Raw genomic sequence first — 12,885 nt, forward strand, 5'->3', positions numbered from 1 at the left:
ACATTTTATGATGAGGTTATTCCTGTTAGTAAGCTAAGCAACCAAAATACTACTAGCCTAGGCATAGAAAGTAAGGGTACAGCACAATACCTGGTAAATCTAAAATGAGCTTGGATATTAGCGTACTTCCCACAAAACAATAACAGTTAAACTTAACCTCATGAAATAATAAATGTCTGCAACATATATGAGGAAAGTTGTATTTCAAGACCAACTAGGTACTACTAATAAGCGGTAACACAAACGTTCCAAGTCTCTGAAGTTTACTGTACCGACTACCCAGTATGGTACGGTACGGAACGAGCAACGAGACGTTCATCATAACAAGGTTGCCAACTGAAATTTTTTAAACACCACTGACCACATCACTTTTACGCAAAAAAATTCCAATCTAAAAGATAATATAGCAATATTGTTTAGAAGATATGATTATGATGATAAATTGGTTGTTATTAAACTTTATCCTTCAAAATAACTATAATTCCTATCCTTAACACTAGAGTAGACAGTAGCCAACCGTTGTAGATAAATTCTAATAGAATTTAGAATGAGCTTGAATTAAGGCTTTACCGCTTTAGTAAAACCATCTACAGGAAATTTTCTTTATTTCGTCTACATAATAATCTTGATAAAAATTTGAAAGCCAAGAGAAAATTGAGTAATAAAATGAAATCACGCAACACATTCCAGTGCCGTTCTTTTAAAAAATAAACGCGGCTGTTGCAAGCATGATATAAAAATCCCATGCGCTGGGCCAGTGTGTTTTACTATATTATTTAATCAGCCATAATCTGTGACGTCACACAAACTGGTAGAAGCGACAAAGTTAAGTATATCTTAGTTTTACCAGACCACTGAGCTGATTAACAGGGCTGGCCCGGATTAGATATTTTTATGTGGCTAAGAACCAATTGGTCACTTAGCAACGGGACCTACAGCCTCTTGTGGGATCCGAACCACATTATACCGAGAAATGTATTTCTATCACCAGAAATATATATACCTCTGATTCCATGTTGGCCGAGCCGAGAATCAAACTTCGGACCACTGGATTGGCAGCCGAGCACAAAAACCACTCATCCAACGAGAAACTGGTAGAGGAGACAATTTACTGATGTAGACATGGGGATAATTGCCTTTTTTACGGTTTGAAATGCGATGTAATAAACATCTCCCTATAGATTAAAGCGGTGAATGCGATTTTGCACGTATCAGATAATTGTAGTTCATGTGATTGTCGATATTAGAGAAATCGAATAGGCGAAATGTTCTTTTAGAGGCAGACAGGATCCTAGAAACTGAGATCACAGGGTTTTTTCCACTTTTTTTTTCTTTCTTTTTTAATTTCCCTGTCTTATCCTTGTGTGGATTTAGGATCACGTTGTCAATTGTTTTAAAAGTTTATTTCCTTTACCAGTCCTTTCAGTTCATGTATTTTGTTAAATTTACAAGTTTAATTTTTTTTTATATATATATATAATTGGGTTTCCAAGTCTCTGTGTGTCGTACCTTTCTACCATGGATTTTAAGATATACACACACACACACACACACACACACACACACACACACAAACATATATATATATATATATATATTATATATATATATATATATATATATATATATATATATATATATGTGTGTGTGTATAATGACTGGTAAAAATGTTCTGTTATTCATTCATATACCTGAAGAGAGAGACAGCAGTCTCTGAAATATAGTACTTTTCTCTCTATATTTTGGTGTTTTTATGGGCTCCTTATATATATATATATATATTAATATATTAATTTTATATATATCTATTATATATATATAATATTTATATTATATTAATATATAGGCGGTACCCCGGGTTTACGACGGGTCCGGCTTACGACGTTCCGAGGTTACGACGCTTTTTCTTAAATATTCATTGAAAAATCCGCCCTGGGTTACGACGCTTGTTCGAGGTTACGATGCTGACGCTTCCGATGCTCTGAGTTTACGATGCTTTTAAAAAACACATATTATGATAAGATAAGAATCCTTTATAGTTTAGCACAGTTTTCTCTCTCTCTCTCTCTCTCTCTCTCTCTCTTTGTATTTTCCAAGAAAATAATCACTATAATTTTCTCTCTCTCTCTCTCTCTATACTACAAAGATGTATGTTTTTTAGTATGATAAATAAATGATTTACTATTTTCAAATATTAATATTAATTTATACAGCAATAATATAAATTCATTAAAGAAAACACCATAGTGAATTAGTAAGATTTTAGCTTATATTTAAAAAATTATCGAAGAATGAAGGAAATCCCAGTCTTTTCTGTAACCTTTCCAGGTACTAAAACTGTCAGATATATATCATGTTCTGTGACAGCCAAAAGGGGGAAGAGCTGGGGGAGAGTTGGGGGAGAGCTGCGGTGTTGCAATCAGTGGTCCTGACATTTCCCCCCCCCCCCCCCCTCTCTCTCTCTCTCTCTCTCTCTCTCTCTCTCTCATTTACTGAGACTTGAGATTTTTTATGTACTTGTACTCCTTGTTTTTAATACTTTCAAATATAATAATCAATAATAATCAATAATAATAATAATAACTGTAATTACAAAATTCATATGTGATAGTATTTTAAAGAAATACAATACGTACTAATCTATCCATGTCACTTTTAATTAAGGTTAACTCTCTCTCTCTCTCTCTCTCTCTCTCTCTCTTTTGCCACACAAGGTAATAATGAGTCATAGTGGTAACGCCCTCCCTCTCTTTCGCTGGAAGCGTTAGAAACAAAGAGAGATAAACACTCTCTCTCTCTTTTACCGAAATGAAAGAATTTTTATGGTACTGGTATGTAAAATGTTTATTGATAATTTCAGTTATTTAATAATAATAATAATAATAATAATAATAATAATAATAATAAAACTAATTACAAAATTCATAATGGTCGTATTTTAGAGATGAAAATGACCTTTCCATTTCACTTGTAAGGATAATTCCTCTTTCTTACTGAGATGAGAGAATTTTTATGGTAGATGCACGTGTTTATTATATTTTCAAATAATAATAATAATAATAATAATAATAAAATAATAATAATAATAATAGAAATAGTAATAATACGATAAATAATTTCAAAAGAAAATTCTTCCCTTTGTCTTTTTCTGTATCAATTTCCCCACCTCAACTCGAGTGACACTCAAGCTTAACAATGCCATACAATGGTCAACGAATTTAATGGTTTTATGTAATCTCTCTCTCTCTCTCTCTTACTGAGATGAGATCATTTTCATGGACGTGTATGTAATAAGTTTATCATTAATATTTTCCAATAATAATACAAGTACAAAATTCATATCTGAGTATTTTAAATACAATAATCATTCCATTTCTCTCTTTTAAACAACTCTCTCTCTCTCTCTCTCTCTCTCTCTCTCCACAAGATACTTGTCATACATTTGGTGTTTCTATTTCTTCCTTTTATCTCTCGCTCTCAGCAAAAGAATTGATAGACAGACAAACATAATTGCACAGTCCTCTCTTTCTCTCTTCTCTGGAGAAATATATGTATTTATGGGAGGGGGAAAAAGTTGCCTACAGACATTCATTTCAATCTATTGAAACCTAAGGAGTTATTTCTCTCTCTCTCTCTCTCTCTCTTGTATTTTAATGAAAATATACAGTAATTTGTGAATACACAGTGTTGCACATGAAAAAAGTAAATTAGTGATAATTTTAGAGATACGGCCCTAAGAAAAATTGCAAATTAGTAGTGAAATTTTCCCTGTGGACATGTTTTCAAGAACGTCGTTCCGGCTTACGACGATTTTCGGGTTACGACGCGTCTTAAGAACGGAACCCCCGTCGTAACCCGGGGACCGCCTGTATATATATATATATTTATATATATATATATATCATATATATCTATATATATATATATATATATATATATATATATATATATATATCTATATATCTATATTTATATACAGGCAGTCCCCGGGTTATGACGGTGTCGGCTTACGACGTTCCGAGGTTACGACGCTTGTCAATAAACGTTATTTCCAGGGTTACGACGCATGTTCCAGAGTTACGACACATGTTCGAGGGTTACGACGCCTACAACGCTCATCTGGGAGATGAAATATGACACCAAAAATGCAAAATAATCAATATTTGAAGGTTTTTTGATGATAAATGCCATAAGAATGCAGTTTACATAGTTTTCAATGCACCCAAAGCATTAAAAGTAAGGTTTTCTTAGGATTTTTGACGATGTTCCGGCTTACGACGATTTTCGGCTTACGACGCGTCTCAAGAACGGAACCCCCGTCATAACCCGGGGACCACCTGTATATATATATGAATATATATAAACACGAAATATCATGTATCATATGTCAGGTATTTGATTTTGTATAGAAAAAAGTATGTACACAAATATATGGGTAACGTTATATCTTTAATTGTATTTTACAGTACTTATATACATAACAAAAATCATTACAGGACTTTTTACACTATTCACAGACAAAAGTTCGCTATGTAACCCTCTATTAAAGACAAGTAAAACATAATCAACTTGATTACTGACCAACTAAATCACGATCATTCCTAAGGTAAACTAATTATGAAATGTTTTTTTAGTTCAAGACCAATTTTAGACTTTACCATAAACCCTGAAGTAGAAAAATTGAACTTACCGAAGGGTGGTCATTAATGATGCTCATTTTTTATACTTGACCTAAGAGCTTGAAGGTTGTTTTTTACAAAGAAGCAAATGCAAATGCAAATACTATTATGTTGAAATCACAATGTAGTACATTTCAAAACAATTTCTAAACATGCAATAACCGGTAAACAGCTTCTGATAAGCTGGATAACTTTTCTTCTGAATAATTTTGAGTAAGTATACTGCTTACCTTTCTATATTTCCAATAACATTCCCTTCTCATACTTAAACAGGAATCTTATAGTTTACACAAAAATGTTCTTAAACAATTTACGAAACTTCACATACCCTTCTTTGTTTTAAAATAAAAAGAAGTAATGGAACAAAAAAATAATGACCAAGCACTATTTTCAACTGAATGAATGAAATGAAATTATGAAAATAAAGTGAGCAAAAAACAATAAGTGCGGCTCTGTCCTCAGCTGGTTCCATTTGATTCTGCATTCTTTTCACCGATTCTTGTGATGGTTCCCCTGGTTGCATTAAGCACAACAGTGTCTCCTAAAAAAGATGTAATAATAATAATAATAAAATCTGAGCGGTTCATTCTTGTCTGTTCATTGGGAGGGTAAGTTTTGGGTTTTCAAGTGATAAATCTCATCATACTCATCATGAATCAGCTCTCTCTCTCTCTCATATATATATATATATATATATATATATATATATAAATATATATATATACTGTATATATATATATATATATATATATATATATATATATATATATATATATATATATGTATATATATGAGACGGCATCAAAATTCCATAACAAGCACGTCCTTAATGTACTAAGCAAGAAAAATCAGGCATACATAATCTTAATCTACTTGACTAGTATATTAATATGCAGTTTGCATAATCTTTACATAGTAATTTCTATTATAATACGACAGTACCAGTCAGTGAGAATCATTACTCCTCAACTTTGTTTAGTATCAAGTACTGAATGCATTATTACCCGAGTTGAATGAGTAGGTAGCAGCAGCCACTCCAACAATGCAAGGGAGGCCATATTCTCGGGCAACCACAGCACCTGCACATACAGAAAGTACCTTTTAATGCGTTCTCTGTCCTGATTACCAGATTAGATTATCTTCAGAGGAAGAAGTAAAGGATATTCGGTTCTATATAGGTCAGAAATGAGGATTTGTGAAGATGCTGGAGGAAATGATAGTAGTGATGAAATTACCCATGTTGGCACAACACTGGAGGGCTACTTCTGCAATTATGTAAAAGTGAGACAAATACCAGCAAGTACAAAACGAAAATTACAAATATAAAAAGAATAACAGTTTCATTACTCATTAATTTGCTCACATCTAGTTCATGAAAATGAGTTCGCAACAAATACAACAAATTTCATTTTTGTGGCTAGTGTAGTTTAGAAAATTTGGAGAATGGCCTGGTGACTCCATCTGATGGGCAGTACATCCACATAAGCATTTATACAAACACATCTCGAAAAATTTAATTTTTCTCTACTATTCCAAAGGACAACATATTCATCTTTAAAATGTCACAATTAGCATAGTATAACACTGGAAGCTGTATGATGTTTTACGAAATATCATGAGTTATATTTTATGAAAATGGAGAGATGTGGTGTATAAGCTCACAAGGTATCCTGTTCTACTTCAACTCTCCCTTAAGGAAATAATAAAAAGGAGGAATGAAAGGCACAGTGACAGAATTTTCTTCTTGAAAGACATAAGATTTTATGAATCAAGGGAAGTGGCGTACGAAAATGAACACCAAAACATTGCTATAGGGAAGTAACGTGAAGGATGCATGATTTTACATAGTAAATATTGGTTATGGCAACCCTACATGTGTTAGAAGACTCACCAGCAGAAATGTCAGCCGACTTACAGGCTAGTGCTGGCTTAAAGAAAGCTTAATGTAAACAAAAACATGAAGTGATCAAAGCAATATCTAAGAAAACGAGGTAGGGTGGCCATCTTGCAGAGGAAAGACATAGGACCTGCATGACAAAGTCTTGCTATAGGGTTTCGGATTGGATTATTATTCCTTGACTTAAACGCTGTTGAGAAATTAACAATTTTGAGAGAATAGAAAAACAAATGCAAACAGCCAATCACTCAGTAGTTGGGATTAAAAAATATGTTTTTCCAATTGGATAATATTAATCAAGAGTAGCGATAGGTCTGTTGATGTTATGGTGAGCAGGCCTAAATCAGTGAATAATTATAACAAAATCCTCATGGTTCTACAGCCAATAACCTTATCAAATTACATTTGAAGCTATCTGAAAGTCTGCATACAAAGTAACGCAATTGTCTGTTTGAGGAGTGCCCTGGAGAAAAACAAGCAGTTATCAGAATAGTATTCGATTTTCTTTGTTAAACGAATACTGAGCTTACAGTATTATCATCATACGCAAGAACACCTACCATGCGAAATTAGTCCTCCAATCTCTGTGACAACTCCTGCCAGAAGAGGAAAATATGGCGTCCAACCAACATCTGTACTTCTTGTCACCAAGATGTCTCCACGCTGGTAGTAAAGTCGATATGGTAATGAAACAAAGTGCAGTTTAATAAGCTATCAAAATAAGCTGCTGTATTTTGACGGTATAATTCAGAGAAAAGTGTACGCATTCTTATCATAAATCATAAATAAGGAAAGTTTGTGCACGGCTAACATACAGTTCAACTTACAAGGACTGAGAAACCGAATGAAAGGCACACACCTGTATAGTTGTGGCATCCGCGATGTTGGTGACAACTCTGGCTGTACCTTTGACAATTCCTTGGCACACAGCAGTTCCAGTTAGGACCAAATCCTCTCCCTCAGCACTGGACCAAATTTGTTCAGGCTCGCTAATCTGTTGGTGAATAAAATGATTCAGTGGGGAAAGACAAGAGCCAGTCATCCAGCTGAGAGGAAGAAGAAAGTTAAATAAGTCTTGGGTTCAGAAACTTTGCCAGCTATGTTCACTCTTTTCTGATGATATCTATTGCTTTCAGTTATGGATGCGAAATGATACTGAATCACTGCCTATAAACCATGAGAAAAGTCACTATGTAAAGCATTATTAATTGCTTGTTACTGAAAACCACCAATTATTTCTGAAAATAGAGGAGGTTAATCCAAGCCAAAGAGAATTCTTAAAGATAGAAAGAAATTCTTATTATCATTTTCTGATTATTTATACTAGCAAACCAACCTGGCGTTGCCGGGGGAAAAACTGTGAAGAACCCAAAGAAGCTTCCCTGCACCAACTTGTGCTGACTGTCCCTTTTATCCAGAAATTACTGTACTGTCCTGCTGGGTAACTCTGAATGGCAACTGATAAATTCATTCTCTCTCTCTCTCTCTCTCTCTTCAACCTTCTCTGTTCCTTACCCTCTTTCTTCTTCCTAATACCTCCTCTACTCTCCCTCTCTCACTTCCTCTCCCTCTCACTCTCTCTCTCTATCACACCATGCCCAATCCTGACCCTCTTTGGTGCCATTGATGTCTTACCCCCATAGTATTCGATGGTAAATCATATTTAGTACGTAAACCGAAAATCGAAAGACATATTATTTACTATGGATACCGAAAATCAGGTATGATAAATTCGTAACGTTATTAAGTCTACGGGCCGAACCAGCCCCGTTTCGGGTTGGTGCCTTTTGTTGCTTGAAACCCCATTATAAACCATCTTAGGGGTCCCCACTATAACTCTGCCAAATTCCATGCCCATCATACCAGGCATTTTTGGCTGTGATTGAATGACAGACGGATGGACAGACATAATGCCCATTATAGTAAGATTTTCATTATAAAAAATTTCTCAAGCCTTTCAAATCCCAATGAGAGAAATATATCTTAAAACTTACTGCTTGAGGATGCAAGAGGAGACACTTGACAAACTTGTTCAGAGATGCAACAAGACTCAAACTTGAAACTCACTGGTTCGGAAAGCCGGAAGAGAAACTCCATAGTTTACTGGTATATTGATTCCACAAGAGAAAGGAACTCAATTCTAACTGGTTTTAAAATTTACTAGATCAGAAATGTCACTATACAAAATGATTTGAAACTTACAAGTTTGTGGTGCAAGAGGAGAAACTTACAACTCTTATCCAGAAATGCCACAAGAGAAAGGAACTTAAAAAACTTACTGGGTGTTTGTGAGATGAGAAACTTGAAATCTTCCTTGATCAAAGATACCACACAGAAGACAGAGATTCTACAAGAAAAAAGATCCTAAAAACTTACTAGTTTGAGATGCAAAAAGTGAAATTAAAAATTTTATTGGGACAAAGAAACCGCAAGAGAAATCAACTCGACACTTACTGGTTTGCAGATGCAAGAAGAGAATGGCATTAAAAAATTTCCAGCTTAGGGAAGCAGGAAGGAACTTAACTTACTGGTTTGGGGATGCCAGAAGATACTATATCAGGGAATTTCAGATTTTCTAATTTTTCTCGCAGCCTCCTTCGCCGAATAGCCCTGAAAAGTACGAAGCTAAGTGGAATCTAGCATTTAAATTTATAGGACACTAATGTGAAACTGTTATTAATTTTCTAAAATATTAAAGAAATTTTCTAATAACCATAGACATAAAGAAAACCTATCGTACTTTGAAACAAGCAAAGGAGAACGATCTTTAACTAGACGACCTATTTCTGGATGTGTCAAGAAGAAGATCAGATCGGCTTCAGGTAACCTTCCTTCGCCAGTCATCATCTGCCCGAGTTTTCTGAAAACAGAGTACTATAAGATATTTTGAAAGCCTGATATAAAAAAACTAATTTTCTGTAAATGAAAGATAAAAATGTAGTTTATGAATATATAAAAAATATAAATCCCAAAAGCACAATAAATAGAAGATGTAGCTCTCTGAATATACAACATATTAAACACAATTCGTGAATAAATTTTCTTTTCTGGCAACAAAAGTCAATAGAGTGATATGTTGTAAAGATCAGAAATCAAAGAGTGTAGCGTTTGGGAACATATTATCTATCTACATAGAATAATAAAAGAAAAAAAAAAAAGTGGTTTCTGTAGAACGTCATTTCATATCTGAGAATAAATAAAACGCGTAATCTTCGAAAGCTACAGATAAAAATGACTGTTCTGCAGATCATAAAGGCAGCAGACACTGGAGGTTTCAGAGGACCCAATATGTGGTGGCATTTCTGTTGACATTGACACAGGATGATTCTAGAGCAACAAATACCTTAATCAATTGAAAAACGAACAAAAACGGACAGCACACTTTAATAGGTGCTAAAAGCATGCTTCCACTCACAAGTATGCCTTCCTGAAGCTATCAACTATTTTCACTAGCTGGGACTTCGTTGTCTCCCTGTTCGCCACAGCTTCTCTACACATTGGCAATAAGAACTTCAGTCCTCTCCTTGAAAGGAATGACAAATATAAATAAGATTACAGCAAATAAATATAACTATATTCCATGCTACTCTTATTACCAACATTATCATTATTCACAGAACTTACTATAATACGAAATTAACCTGACTATGTGTAACAGTTTTTTGGAAATATAGCTTTGAAATTTGGTAACACAGTAAAACCCTGAAGAAGGAAACAAAAGTCTAGAAATATCATCTAGTTCAGCATTTTGTTTAAAAAGTAAGCCTCGTCCTAAGTGCTATTGTATTTATTTCAGAGGGGTTTATGTGCACAATAGTTCAAGTATTATGAACATGTCAGCACCAAAAATTACAAGTGTTCGGAAAATTGTTAAGACTTAGGCGAGTTTTCCCTAAGACTTCATATTTGTTGAAAATTTGAATGAAATCAACCAAAAAGCTTCATCAGTTCTGTAAATTCTCTTATTCTTGCTCTATTGACACTTTGCCCTTGAATAGCTGACAGCTTCGGAAGAAAGCCTGGGATTTGGACAACACAATGAGGCAAATAGGGAAACGAATGTCGATTAATTTTTAATATCTTATGGGTGAAAACCACTACTGTGTATAGAACTGTAAAAAAATTTATGACACCATACTTGTTTGTATGGAGGTTTTACATTGCATGGAACCAGTGGTTATTCAGCAACGGGAACAGCGGCTTTACGTGACTTCCGAACCACGTCGAGAGTGAACTTCCATCACTAGAAATACACATCTCTCACACCTCAATGGAATGCCCGAGGATCAAACTCGCGGCCACCGAGGTGGCAGGCCAAGACCATACCGATCACGCCACTGAGACGCTAATACAATTGGTTTATAATTTGCATTCATTCATTATTATCATCACTGTCATGATATATGATAATTTCCTCTTACTTTACTGAAAAAAGCTGCCTCAATGGTTATGATATTATACAATACTACAGAAGACAGTGTGAAACCTCGGGCTTAATAAATGAAGAAGTCGATATTAAGAATGTTTCCGTAAATATTCGAACAATCATTACAACTATCTTCAAGATGATATAATATTAGGTAATTGCAATAACACACTACATAATTCTCAGTTATTATGGTCATACTAAATATTAACCAAATAAAGATGGCACTTTCTTGATGCTATATTTACGACGACTAAGTTTTCGTTCGTTACCTTTTATATCTCTAGTTTCCACAATTTATCTGTAAAACCTTCACAGTTCTACTGAAATGCTAGATCTTTCTATAGAGGACATGAACAAAGAAAATTGAAAAAAAAAATATAAGAGGTGTGAAAGAGGAATAGAAAGAAAGCGAAAAATACAAAAAAAATTTCTATCAAACCAAATTTCGCATAAAAGAGAAAAGAAAGAAAGAAAGAAAAAACTGAACAACGATTAGTTGCAACAAATGTTTCATCCCTAGAATTTAGTTTATGAATTTTTTTTAAATACATCGCAAAAGATGTGACGAAAAAGAAAAAAAATACTCACTTGATGCCATTCGAGACTGGCGATTTAAGGTCTCTCACTGCTTCCTCCACAGAAATGAAATTCCTGGAAGCTTTGTTGGGAGTTGGGTATCGAACCATAGTCTGAATGGAGGAAAATTTACATCATATAATGAAACAGTCTCTCTTTCTCTCTCTTCTTTTTTTCTCTTTCTCTCTCTTCTTTTTTTCTCTTTCTCTCTCTTAACCCATCAGAAGATAGGCTGTACGAATTTCGAATTGCAACAGCAATAAAAAGTTATCGGAAGTAATCCAACTAATTCCAAATTGCAACGGCAGTAAAACGTTATCGAATATTATCAAACTAATTCCAAATTGCAACGGCAGTAAAACGTTATCGGATATAATGAAACTAATTCTAAATTGCAACGGCAATAAAAAGTTATCGGATATAATCCAACTAATTCCAAACTGCAACGGCAATAAAAAGTCATCGAGTATAATCCAACTAAGAACCAATGATAGACAATACTAAACTACACCATCATATTATAATATATTCCGCACCATCAGTAAAATCAGTGCAGTTGTGTTATACATTGCAAAATCGTGAGAATAAAATACAAAAACAATGGAAATATCAAGACGAAATACATAAAAATAGAGAAAAAACCTAATAATATGCAAACGACACCGAAACCATGAGAAATACAACCTCCGAGTCTAAAACCCAGTTGTTTACAATGACGTGAATGGAATAGTAATGAAAAGCGGTTCTCTGAATTCCCAAAATATCCTCGACATAAATTCACGTAGAAAATATTGCAAAGCAATAGTATTTCAACTCGCTTCCACATTTGGAAATAATACTTAATCTTCGGGTAAGTCACAGACCAATTAATACAGGGATTTCCAAGTGGGCAAAAAACTGAAATTTTGCGAGAATTTACAGATTGGCTCGAAAACATCAACAAAATCCTTAAAAATAGGAAATAAGATAGAAAAATTGGAAAATTTATTAAAGAGGAGAAATGTAGTACATAAATGACAAACTGATGAACCTTTAAAAGATACGACCAAAATGACATATATATGTAGACCATTAATTATATCGTTTGCAAATTAAACGTATCTAAGAATAAATACCACAATGCAAATCTGATCTTATTGAAAATCAGAAGCTCCCAGCAAAGGAGAGAAGAACAAGAAACAAGACAGAAGAAAAGCCATGAAAAACCTGAAATTGAGATGGTGCTAAAAGAAATCTCTCACTATGGAAGCAATAAAAATAATATTCCCATACTTTTCAAAACAGAACTTCTTGGAAAGGGCATA

The 12,885-nt window shown here is 34.0% G+C and overlaps 1 protein-coding gene across 2 annotated transcripts in view; it reads right to left on the reverse strand.

Moving 5' to 3' along the window:
- Positions 1 to 4,430: 4,430 nt before the first annotated feature.
- LOC135223760 (uncharacterized phosphotransferase YvkC-like) overlaps positions 4,431 to 12,885 on the reverse strand; it is a 419,683-nt gene continuing 411,228 nt past the window's right edge. For both annotated transcript variants that reach the window (XM_064262523.1, XM_064262522.1), the window contains exons 25-32: positions 11,594 to 11,694; positions 9,992 to 10,099; positions 9,317 to 9,436; positions 9,105 to 9,186; positions 7,436 to 7,570; positions 7,137 to 7,239; positions 5,684 to 5,758; positions 4,431 to 5,220 (exon numbers count right to left, since the gene is read on the reverse strand). In XM_064262523.1, coding sequence (XP_064118593.1) covers positions 5,138 to 5,220; positions 5,684 to 5,758; positions 7,137 to 7,239; positions 7,436 to 7,570; positions 9,105 to 9,186; positions 9,317 to 9,436; positions 9,992 to 10,099; positions 11,594 to 11,694 — 807 coding nt within the window. In that variant the 3' untranslated portion in view covers positions 4,431 to 5,137. The remainder of the gene's footprint in view (positions 5,221 to 5,683; positions 5,759 to 7,136; positions 7,240 to 7,435; positions 7,571 to 9,104; positions 9,187 to 9,316; positions 9,437 to 9,991; positions 10,100 to 11,593; positions 11,695 to 12,885) is intronic.

The sequence above is a fragment of the Macrobrachium nipponense genome, chromosome 10 (genome assembly GCF_015104395.2).
Source record: "Macrobrachium nipponense isolate FS-2020 chromosome 10, ASM1510439v2, whole genome shotgun sequence".
NCBI classification, from domain to species: domain Eukaryota; kingdom Metazoa; phylum Arthropoda; class Malacostraca; order Decapoda; family Palaemonidae; genus Macrobrachium; species Macrobrachium nipponense.